Raw genomic sequence first — 12221 nt, 5'->3', positions numbered from 1 at the left:
TCATAGAATGGTTTGAATTGGAAAGGACCTTAAAGATCATCCAGTTCCAACTCACTGTTGTGGGCAGGGACACCTCCCACTGGCTCAGGCTGCCCAAGGCCCATCCAGCCTGGCCTGGAACACCTACAGGGATGGGGCAGCCACAGCTTCCTGGGCAACCTGGGACAGGGCCTCACCACCCTCATTGTGAAGAATTTCCTTCTCATGTCTAGTCTAAATCTGCCCCTCTCCAATTTAAAGCCATTCCACCTTGTCCTATCACTCCATGCCTTTGTAAAAAGTCCCTCCGCAGCTTTCTTGTAGCCCTTTTGGGTACTGGAAGGAAAAGGTGTTTCCACATGAGAGTTAGAGCCCTGACTAGTGGGGAATCTGGATCTTTGGAGATAATTAAGCTTGGACTGGACAAGTCCCTGCATGTCCCCTGAGTCAGTTTCGGGTGGAGAGTTGGACTGAGGCTTGCAGAGATCCATTCCGGCCTAAATAATTAAATGATTTTGGCAAACCAAAAGCGTTTTCATATGCTTGATATTCTGCATCAGCATGTTAAACTCCGTCTTTGCATGAGGCTTCAATCGCTCTTAATTCTGCAGCCATCATTTAAGTAACTTTGCAGAATTTGGCGGTTATCGATTAATAAAGTGGGCAGTAGAATAGAAAGGTCTCTAAACATGGAGAAGCTGCTTTTGAACTACTTTAGAAGCAGCAGTGTGGGCAGATGGCTGAAGCCAGCGGTTCCAGCTGTGTCTGCAGTCTGTCAGTACACAAACCGTTTACAGGAACTCAGTAATTCTTTGACCACCAGTGCGATTCTGGGATTGAAAAGTTCTCTGCTGGCTCACATGCATGTAAGGTGGGGTTTGTACTGGTATAGGTAAATCGGACATGATTATGAGTATCTCTTTTTGCTTGCTTCCTCCTCCTCCATGTGTTTCTTTGTTCTGATCTGTTTTGGCATACCTTACAGGCTCATAACGTAGTGAGGAAATGTTGTTTGTGCTGATATATTTTCATTTGCGGTAGTAAAATAACGAGTTTCTGCGTCCTGTGGAACTTGTAGCCTCGGCTGGTAGCATGAGTGAGTTCCGCATTCACCATGACGTCAATGAGTTGCTCAGCCTGCTTCGTGTTCACGGCGGAGAAGGAGCCGAAGTCTACATTGATCTTCTGCAGAAGAATCGAACGCCTTATGTTACCACGACCGTTTCTGCACACAGTGCGAAGGTAAGCATCGCCGTGCTACAGTCGCAGCGGAGATGTGTTTCAGACCTTATGGGAAGGCCAGCAGGACTCCTGAGGCAGTGTGCGTCCTTTGCTTGTTGATAGAGGTTACATCAGCTCTGAAAGCACGGTCCTCCCTAAAGGAGAAATTCAAGATAAACATTCCTCAGTGTGATTTCTCTTGGCCAGTGATATGAGCTGCCTTTTCTTTACTCTACTTGTCTGTGAGAAACTTGATTTCTCTGGGTGCGGAGCTAGACACTACTTGGTAGGGGTAATGGCTGTCCCAAGTTTTTCTGAGAACAGCAGTGCTATCATGTTGGCATTGGTGAAAAAAAAGGGAGTAATTTGATCTGTAATCTCAATTTTGGGTATAAAGTAGGAAGATTATGTCAGGGAAAAGGGAGAGGTTGGTGGAAGAACTTGAGAAAGATTGTTAGAACTGGGATGGTGGAGAAGTTCAAAGAAGGAGCTTATTTTGTGCCTGTGGTGGTCGTTTAAAAGTTTAATTAGAGCAGTTATCCTTTGGAAGAAAAAACCAAATGAAAATAGTAACTATATGACATAGGATTATATGAACAAAACCTTGCTTTTTTCTGCGTATCCTCCAAGTACTAGGGATTAAAGATTGACTCTCTCATGACCAGGCATAATTCTGTGGCCATAATCACAGAATGGTAAGAGTTAGAAGGGGCCTCTGGAGCTCATTCACTCCGACCCCCCTGCGAAAGCACCTTAAGCAGATTGCACAGGAATGTGTCTGGGTGGGTTTTAAATATCTCCAGAGAAGGAGACTCCACAACCTCCCTGGGCAGCCTGTTCCAGTGCTCCATCAGCCTCACAGTAAAGATTTTCCTCATTTTCAGGTGGAATTACCTGTGTCCAGTTGGTACCTGTTTCCCCTTAGCCTGCCAGTGGGCACTGTTGAGAAGAGTCTGACCCCATCCTCTTGACACCTGTCCCAGAGATATTGATGAGCATTGATGAGATCCCCTCGCAGTCTTCTCCTTTCTAGGCTAAACAGATGGATCTTACACAGCCTTTCCTCATAAGAGAGGTGTTCCAGACCCTCATCATCTCCGTGACCTCCACTGAACTCTCCAGTCATTCCTTGTCCTTCTTGAACTGAGGAGCCCAAAACTGGACACAGGCCTCCAGATGAGGTCTCACTAGGGCAAAGTAGAGGGAGAGAACCTCCCTCAGCCTGCAGGCCACACTCTTCTCCACTGGCCTTCTTGACCACGAGGGCGCATTGCTGGCTCCTAATACTGCTTTCGTTGTTGTTTTTAAAAGCAGTCCATCAGTCAAGCTTTGAACGCAGGAAATTTTCTAACAGTGTCTGAAAGTTCATTTTGTGGCCTGAAGTGCATGTTTTCTCTAATTCTACTCTTGTGCATTGTTTACACTGACAGCTACAGCTCATAGACTTGTAGAAAGATTTAAGCAGGAGGTGCAGCTGGAGACCTGCCATCTGACCCCTTGTTCCCAGCAAGGCCAGCACCACAGCTACAGCAGACTGCTTAGCTGGCTTTTGAAAATCTCCAGGAGATTCCGTCCTTCTCTCTGGCTGTGTCCCAAAGTCACCACAGTCTCCAGAAAGAACTGTTTGCCTGGGATTGTGCGTGTTTGTGGCAGCACCTGTGGTGCTTTTGCTGTGTCCCTGGGAGCAGGGGCTGTAAGCCTTTGGGGCAGTGGGCAGGATGCCTCACCATCCCCATGGCTCTGCACTGGGCTCAGTCCAGTCTGTTGGTGTCTCTCTTGCTAGTGGGGCCCCTAAAGTGAGCCCAGGATCCAGATGTGGCTTCATCATCCCTTAGTAAACCTGCTGGTAAAAAATTATATTGCTTCAGACTGAGCATGTGCAAAGTGAACCCAGCTACAGACTGGTGCTCACCTTCATCTTTTCTTTCCTGCAGTCCCTTCTCCATCACCTGACGTGCTGGAACCCTCACTCTTCTCCAATGTAATTATTAGCAAGAGATAATTCTACAGCATTCAGTCCAAAACCCATTCTGCAAAGTACTTTGGTGGTGGCAGCAGCCTGCACTGTGTTTCCATCCTTGCCCAATTCTCTCCTCTGAAATGCAATAATAATATGCACTAAACATTTAATATTAATGTGGTGTTTTACAGGTAAAAATAGCAGAGTTTTCTCGAACTCCTGAAGATTTTTTAAAGAAGTATGATGAGCTGAAGTCTAAAAACACGCGGCATCTAGATTCTTTAGTTTATCTACTGTCAAAACTCACTGAAGACAAAGAGGTTGGTTTCTTCTTTCAAATTGGGTGTCTTACAAGTATTCAACAGTAGCAACAATGCAGCGTTTTTAAGTACAACATGCTTTCTGATCATTTTCAGCAAATTGCATTGAGATCAACAGGTAACCACTTCCAGCATTTACTTAAGTATTAAAGTACTGCTGAGAATTACACTCCTTTTGATATCAACTACTAAGATGCGGATAACTGAATCAGAGAGGCTTATGGTCTGATTCAACACAACTGTCTTATGATCGTATGTTTTTTGCTTTAATGTGTGCTGACCAGTGTTAACAAAATGTTTTCTTTTTGTTTATGTACAGACACTCCAGTATTTGCAACAAAATGCCAAAGAAAGGGCAGAACTTGCAGCAAATGCAGCAACCAGTGGCAGCACAAACTTTTCCATTCCCTCGTCTACTTCCAAGATATCCCTACAGGAACTTGAGGAGCTCCGCAAGCAGCTGGGCAGTGTCACAGCCAACTCGAGTGTGCAGCAGGTACTGTCTTTTCCCAAGCTGGGGACACAAAATCTTTCCTTTCTGCTCATGTGTATAGCTGTGCTCTTAACTTTTATCATCTAGTAGAAATATAAATGTTCCTATCTGTGTAGGTAATCTAAATCATCTGACAAAATTTATTAGATTATATTAAATGTTTGTACTCTTCACAGTAAAAGTGGCCTTTTTCTGTTTATGTCAGTTAAGATGGGTCACATTTATGTCGCGGCTGTTCTAACTGGCAGAGTTTAAGGTAATTTCATTTTCTGAGTTCAAATGACTGCTTTAGGCTTTGCTGACATTTCCCTTTTGACCTGTGACAGCGCTTGCTCAGGAGCTGGGCGGCCACTGTGGTGTGTTCCCATCCTCGCTAGGAGTTCTGCTCCCTCAGATGATGTGGGTACAGTGCCTCACATTGTCATTCCCCAAGTGGATAGAGCTGTTTCCTCTAGTTGGCTATTTGAGCTCCTGAAATTAATGCTGCAAAGTGATCCCAAAGACAAAAAGGAAATAAAAAATCTGCTGTAGAAGTAAACAAGACACAGGCTTAGAAAACAGTTAATCAAGCCTTTCATTATCAAGACTCTGGGTGGTGGGAAGTGCAAAAGTGTGATTATTATTTAAATTTGAAATTCTCTTTCCTATGTTCAGTTCTATAAATAGCCACTGTGTTGCTCCCCCTGCTCAGCTGGACAGCAGGGAGGAAAATACAACAAAAAGCTTGTCAAAGTAAGGGCATTTTGGCTGCAGAAGGCAAACTGGGAGCAACTGTGAATGGATAGTTACTTGTACAGAGGTGAAAGAATGACAGATGGGGAGACAGGGAAGAAGAACAGATGCTCAGAGGTCTGTAGTGAGTGACAGCTGGACAATATATGCAAATGCTTCCATTTAACATTTTGCAGCTTGCCTTTGGCCCAGAGGTTTGTTTCTGTTCTGCCTTCTGGTGACTGGTCAATAAAATCTGGTGGGACCAGCCTCCAGGCTCTGAATGTGACTGTTTCTGAGGATGCTGGCCCGCTTGTGGATGCTCAGAAATCACACAGTGGGGTGTTCTCCATCTGCAGTTTCTATTGTGGCAGTCCTTGCTCAGGGGAGGCGTATCTCTGTCTTGTCAGCATGTGGGTCTGTCTGCATTGGTGGGGTTTGTGCTTCACTCACGCTGCGGCACCTCTGGCCCAGTCTTGGCCACGTGGCAGCGTTGATATCCATAATGTGTCCTCCCAGCCTTTGCTGGTGAGTTCTCTAGCTCAGGCTGTGTATGGTTTACTGCCCATGCTGGCTCCTCAGCAGGTACATGGTTACTCTTTGATCTGTGAAACTTTCTGTGGCAATGGCTGAGCAGAGCCAACACCTTCCAGGGAACACCCTGCTGTCCCTGGTGGAAGGGATGGCAGTAGATGATGCATCTTCCAACAAGTGACTAGTTTGTGGTGGTGGTCAGATCGCTTTGGGCCATTGATGGACCCTCCGTGTACCGTGATTTGGGACACCCAATGGGTCTCTCGGCTTGAAGGGATAGACATGCGTGGTAGAAAATTCAAACCTGAAACAGAGTCCACGCCCCTCCCCCTGTCAGGCAGTGATGAAACAACCTTGTTCCATCTACACTGTGAAATACGTGTCTGCACAGACCGTATCAAAAATCAACCATCCAAATTCATCAGAGATGATCCGAGTCAAGTGGTTGATTTCAGTCATGAAGGGAAGATGAAGTTCCTGTGTGATAACTGATCTTTGTAGTAAGAAACTTGATGTTAACTCACTGTTCACTCTTGCACACTGACATTTTTCAACTGATGGTAAGAAAACATCTCTGTGTGAACACACGTCCAGTTGTACTGAGTGAAGTGATGAAGCTGAGCCTTCTCTCACTGTGGCAGGATGGAACATGTTCTGTAATCAGCTCTTTGTCTCTCCCCTCACACTCTTGGTTCCCAAGCTATAGGGTTAGTCTCATATTTTTTTTTGTATCAGACCTCATAAAAAACCTTTCAATCATTTCCTGTGGGTGGACTATCTGGATTGCATTTGGTACACAGCTACTCAGCGGGCATGGAGCAGAAACCGAGTTCAGAAGTGTTTGTTAGCCTATCTGCAAGTGCCCCTTGAGTAAGGTGTCGCTGCTTATTGCTTCTGGAAGGAGTTTGTTGCCTTTCACATAGTGCTCTTTGCAAACTAGTAAGCTCCCTGGTGGCTGTGCACCCCGGTTCTGCTCCCATGTGTGTGCCCTCGCACCCAGCCTGGTGGGGAGGGATGCAGAAAGGTGTTGTTTTAGGTACCCTCCAATAAAAAGAAGGCCAGCTATATAAAACACCTCTACATCACTGAGACCAATAGACTAGACGGTATCGGGAGACCAAATCCTACACTGTGCTACTCAATCATCGGCTGTTCTACTTTCTGTTCTTAAGTTACCAGTTTACAGTCAATTTCTGCTTAAAATTAAAGAATTCTTGGGATTCTGAATATATCTTTTTCTCCTTCCTCTCGCTCTCTTTTTTTTCAGCAGCCTCTTGAACTTACACGAAAAATCCTCCGAGACAAGCAGAACAAGAAGAATTCTGGTCAGCCCATTCCAATATTTCCATCCTGGGTGTATGAGAGACCTGCGCTTATAGGAGATTTCTTAAATGGCACCAGTTTAAGCACTGACACAACTTTACCTATAGGTATGTGAAAGGCAGGGAAAATTGCATTAACTTTTTACGTTTTGTACTTGTTCAGGAGTGCTATTCGGATTTCGTGACACTTTGGATGAGAGCAAAACTTGGCTCCTCGCACTCTGTAGACAAAGAGTGAGGTTCAAAGAAAAAAAGACCCAGGCTTGTATCATTCACTGTGTTTCTCCTGTGCCAAATTCCAGCCCCACTGTTGGTCCGTGGGATCTGACCTGTTTTGGGTCTGCCAGTTCTTTTTCTCTCTTGAGCCACAGCCACCATAAAATCCTACTGTAGGAGAACTGCAGCTGTATACTTAGCTGAAAAATCTTTAGTTGTATCTGACAAGGGAGTATTTTTCAAGCCACCCAGCTCAGTAGCCCCTCCAGTAAGACTGTAGCGACTTCCTTGGTTTGCTGTCTCTCTCCTCACTAGAGCAGTGGGAAATTAATCTCTCTCTGTTGTAGTCTAACCTATGACTGAACTGTGTAGAGTTTCTTATTCATAAATTAGATTTATACCTTTTTGAAAGAGAACAACTGAGTTAGAGGCTCATGTTTCCATTTCCTAGAACTGTGGATGCTCCTACAAGAAATCTGTAGCTTTTTTCTGATGTAGATTTGGACTATGTCTAATGGGGACATGAAAACAGTAGGTTCGTTCTTTAAGGTGCCCATAAATAGCTTATCTTTGTTGCTCTATTTGAACTGGTTTCTTGATATTTGAATATTTCAGTGGAGGGGAGTAGGGACAGTTGTTGACAGTATTGGAGCTGCTCACATCCAGTATAACGGAGTCTTCTTGAGTGGAAGGATCAGCAGCGCAAGCTGTGGGTGATATTCTCTTGGCTGTAGATGTGTAGCCCTGTCTACTTGGTTTGCTTTGGGTATAAATGAGCAAAGGATTCTGTTTTCCTGGAAAGCAAGGTAGGTGATTTTGGAGCTGACCCTAACTCAGTTTTATTTCTCTACGTCTTGATTCAGCTTTGTATGATCTTACTTTATTCTCTTTGAATGGTGATATGTATTTCTTTCGAGCTTCAGGTACTAGACTGAAATGTTACGAATGTACAGTCAGGTACTGCAGCAAGTTCTGACTGTGTTCTTTTTTTCTCTTCTCTTTGGAAATAGGTACTTTGCCTTTAGCTTCCCAAGAATCCATGATTGTGGAAGACTTGCTGTACGTCCTGATTGGCGTGGATGGAAGATACGTAACAGCACAGCCTCTTGTAGGCAGGCAGAACCGAGCATTTTCAGTCGATCCAAACTTGGACTTGTCTATCAAAGAGCTAGTGACCAGGATTCTTCCTGTAGCAGCAAGTTACTCTGCTGTCACCAGGTACCAAGCCAACTTGTATTGGAGGAGCATGTTTTGTCTGAGGAGCATCAGGTGTTAACTTACAAGCATTATTTAAACCTATAGGGATATAAAATAAGCATGACAGTTTATTTGAATTGATTTTAGCTGCGTTACCTTTTGCTGAGTTTCTCCTCTGTGCTGCCAGTTCACTTGTGTGTTCATCGCACCTTTGCTTTGTCCGGACTTGGTCTTGGTACATTCAGGCAAAGTGCAGATATGCCTACTTATTCTGGCTTGTCTTTTCCCACTCTCCTATGAATTTCTCTATGTTTCCTGCTTTTTGCTCTGTTTTGGGCATCCAGGACTGAGACAACCTTTGTGTGCTTTTGAGCAGGAAAAGGTCTTAGTATAAGGTACACCTCATTAACAGTATATGTTTGTTATGTAGATTTCTGCATTTTTAGGACATGATTCACCAAATCTCTTTCACATGCCTCCTTCTGGATGATGCTTCTGAACACTTATATGTATGGAGCCATCTTAATCTGGTCAGATGAATCCCTGCTGTGGCCTGTGGTGTCAGAAGCTAGCAGCAGTGCTTTCCCCGCATCTGAGCGTACATTGCTTCCTTTTGACATCATTTTCTGTCCTCTCATCTGTTGCTTATGTAAAGACATTGCCTTGAAAATCCTGGCTCTCACTTTTTACATAGTGGTTTTGCAAATAATTCTATTTCCCCTGCAATTTCATAGAATCATAGAATCCCTAGGTTGGAAAAATACCTTTGAGATCAACTCCAACTGTACCTGTCCACTACTAAATCATGTCCCCATGCACCTCATCTACCTGCCTTTTAAACACCTCCAGGGATGAGGACTCAACCACCTTTCTGGGCAGCCTCTGGCAGTGCTTGAGAACCCTTTCTGTGAAGAAATTTTTCTTAATATCCAATCTAAACTTCCCCTGACGCAGCTTGAGACCATTCCCTCTCATCCTATCACCTGCGAGAAGAGACCAACACCTACCTCCCTACAACCTCCTTTTAGGTAGTGGCAGAGACCAATAAGGTCTCCCCTCAGACTCCTCTTCTCCAGCCTAAATTTGAGAGGAAACATCTTCCCACAGCTTTCGGTACTAGAAAATTGGGAAGTAGGCAGGGGGACACAGAGTGAATGTGGAATCTGAAACTCCAGTTGCGGACTGGTGTCCTTTCCAGCACACAATCTGCTGGTGTGATTGTAGAGTGTCCTGAAGATAAAGTTCCTGAAAGTGAGAGAGGGAGCCTTGCCTAACAGAGTTTCCATTTTGCTGTTTGCAGGTTTATAGAGGAGAAGTCTTCCTTCGAATATGGGCAAGTAAATCATGCTCTGGCTGCTGCTATGCGGACTCTAATCAAGGAATACATGATACTAATTACCCAGCTGGAACATCTTCAGCGACAGGGACTTCTGTCACTGCAGAAACTCTGGTTTTATATCCAGCCCACAATGAGGACCCTGGAGATTCTTGCTTCACTTGGTAAGGTTCAGAAATGCAGTCATTATATTTTGACAGGTGCACGACAGCTTCTGGAAAATAGCAATACATGCAGGGCATGTGTCATTTTAAAGCCAAAGGGAATTGTACTCGCCAGAGCATGGCTCTTTTTTGGGAGTGGTGGGCTCTAGGGCTGAATCTGCCTTCCAGAGCTGTCATGAGACATGTCATAGAATGGTTTGAGTTGGAAGGGAGCTGAAAGATCATCTAGTTCTACCCCCCTGCCATCCAACATGGCCTTGAACACCTCCAGGGATGAGGCAGCCACGACTTCCCCTGGGCAAACTCTGCCAGGGCCTCACCACCCTCATTGTGAAGAATTTCTTTCTTATATCCAGTCTAAATCTTTCCCTCTGCAATTTATAGTCATTCCCCCTAGTCTCATCGTGTCCCCATGCCTTTTACCTTTTCAATCCCTGCCATTTGAATCAGTTGTTTCCACCTCTGCTGTCTCTACTTAGCTTCTTTCCGAATGCCTCTCCAGCCGTCTGTGGATATAAAATCATGAATAGATTCAGCCAGAAGGAACCCCTGGAAATTTCTAATCCAACCCCTTGCTCACAGTAGGTTGCTCAGGGCTGCGGTCAGGTGAGGCTGGACAATCCCCAGCAATGGAGATCCTCTGCCATTCTGAGCCCTTTCCCATGAATTCAACACCCTTTTTTGTGAACATTTCTTTCTGGACACAGGGCGAACAGTAGTGACAAAGGACAAGGATAAGGCTGAGGTGCTTAATGCCTTCTTTGCCTCAGCCTTTAATAGTATGGTGAGATGTTCCCTGGATATTGAGTCTTACAAGCCAGTAGACAGGGAGGAAGAGCAGCACACAGCTCCCTTGATTCAAGAGGAAATAGTTAAGAGACCCACTAGGAAAATTAGATATTCATAGGTCTATGGGGCTGGATGAGATTCACCCAAGCGTATTAAGGGAGCTGGTGGAGGTACTTGCCGAAACTCTTTCCATCATCTCCCAGCAGTCCTGGCTGACTGAGGAGGTTCCATTGGAGGCTGGCAGAAGTTGCACCCATTTACATGAAGGGCCGGGGAGAGGATCCAGGAAACTACAGACCTGTCAGTCTGTCCTCAGTGCCAGGGAAGGTCATGGAGCAGGTCATCTTGATGCCATCTCACAGCACATACGGGACAACCGGGTGATCAGGTCCACTCAGCACGGGTTTATGAAAGGCAGGTCTTGCCAAACTAACCTGAGCGGTGACCTGCTTGATGGATGAGGGAAAGGCTGTGGATGTAGTGTACCTGGGCTTTAGTAATTCCTTTGACAGAGTATGCGGCTTGAGAAACTGGCTACCACTGGCCTGAACAGGCACACCCTCTGCTGGGTTAAAAACTGGCTCAATGGCTGGGCCCAAAGAGTTGTGATGAATGAAGTTAACCCCAGCTGGAGGCCAGTCACAGGTGGTGTTCCCCAGCACTCGGTGCTGGGTCCAGTCCTGTTCAATATCTTTATTAGCGACTTGGATAAGGGGATCGAACGCACCCTCAACAAGCCTGCAGATGACACTAAACTGGGAGGAATGGCCTTGCATATGCACAGCAGGGTCTATGGCTGATATGGAGATCATTGGCTTAAGGCAGTCAGCTAATCAGCTGCTAACTTCATTAATTTTAACAGCATAGCTCATGTAGTTTATCTGTGTCAGTTTTGTGTCTTATATCTATATTTTTAAATTTTAGCTACTTCTGTGGATAAAGGTGAGTGTATGGGAGGATCAACCCTGAGCTTACTCCATGACAAGACTTTCAACTACACAGGGGACAGCCAGGCCCAAGAGCTATGCCTGTATTTAACCAAGGCAGCCAGCGTGCCTTATTTTGAAATTCTGGAAAAGTGGATATATCGAGGCATCATTAATGATCCATACAGGTAAAGAACAGTTAAGGAATAAAATGAAATGCCAAAGTTCAGAAATACTGTTTGGGTCTTCAGCTTTTGCTTTTTCAGTGCACCCATCCCTCTGCTCTGTAGAGTCTTAGCCTTGGGCCTGGACCTGGCAGCAGTAGGTAGGTGAGGCAGCATTACAAGGAAAGGGAGCTGCTGGAGTGTGTGTAACTATGTTTCTTACTTGATTCGGTGATTCTACAGTCAGAGACACTCTCACTTGCTTTATTTTTTCTAAATTCAAGGAAATTATATGCAAAACTCAGTAGTACAGGAGTTCAAATATGCAGTCTGCTCAAATTCCACCTCACCATGCCTGCCCCTCTCTAAGTGTTCTCACATCCTCATCCTGTTCACGACAGGACTGAGCCACCTTCTCATGGGGCACGAGTGTGACAACTTGGTGAATTTATGTTAAAACTAGTCCACTAATATGCCAATTTAATATGAGCTAACAACACCCTCTGAAGTTTCTTGGCTTTTGTAGAATTGTTTGAAGGATTTTTGCAGTGTTTAATAGTTTATGCAACTTTTTTGTTTCCCACATTTTCAGTGTCCTAAGGAGGACAAAACTCAAGTTAGAACAGCTAAAATTAATGCCTTCCTGATGATGAGATGACAAAGGCCAGCTTCCTGGTCTCTACGCTGACAATCAAATAACGTTTAGACTTGGACTGTGAACTATATAAAATTATGTTTCTTTCATAATTGATTGAAGAGCAGAACTACTTTGAGTAATGCTTCTCCCCTTACTGCAAATACAGACTAATTTCAGCTCTTGGTGGGAATGCGTTTTCATGAGACTTTACTTCTAATCATATTACCAGTTTACAGGTCAAAAAAAGTAATC

At 44.7% G+C, this 12221-nt stretch overlaps 1 protein-coding gene across 4 annotated transcripts in view; it reads left to right on the top strand.

Annotated features, from left to right (window-relative positions):
- The window catches only part of TUBGCP2 (tubulin gamma complex associated protein 2), a 35623-nt gene that overhangs the window by 1846 nt on the left and 21556 nt on the right, over nt 1-12221 (top strand). For 3 of the 4 annotated variants that reach the window (XM_054071686.1, XM_054071688.1, XM_054071689.1), the window contains exons 2-8: nt 1058-1221; nt 3352-3480; nt 3800-3976; nt 6486-6648; nt 7767-7974; nt 9254-9453; nt 11167-11356. In XM_054071686.1, coding sequence (XP_053927661.1) covers nt 1058-1221; nt 3352-3480; nt 3800-3976; nt 6486-6648; nt 7767-7974; nt 9254-9453; nt 11167-11356 — 1231 coding nt within the window. Of the gene's footprint in view, nt 1-1057; nt 1222-3351; nt 3481-3799; nt 3977-6485; nt 6649-7766; nt 7975-9253; nt 9454-11166; nt 11357-12221 lie in introns of those variants that run through there. The other variant, XM_009561791.2, reaches the window with a different exon arrangement.

The sequence above is a fragment of the Cuculus canorus genome, chromosome 7 (assembly GCF_017976375.1).
Source record: "Cuculus canorus isolate bCucCan1 chromosome 7, bCucCan1.pri, whole genome shotgun sequence".
Classification (NCBI taxonomy): domain Eukaryota; kingdom Metazoa; phylum Chordata; class Aves; order Cuculiformes; family Cuculidae; genus Cuculus; species Cuculus canorus.
The sequence above is the reverse complement of the archived record's forward strand: the minus strand, read 5'-3'. Positions and strand labels throughout refer to the sequence as shown.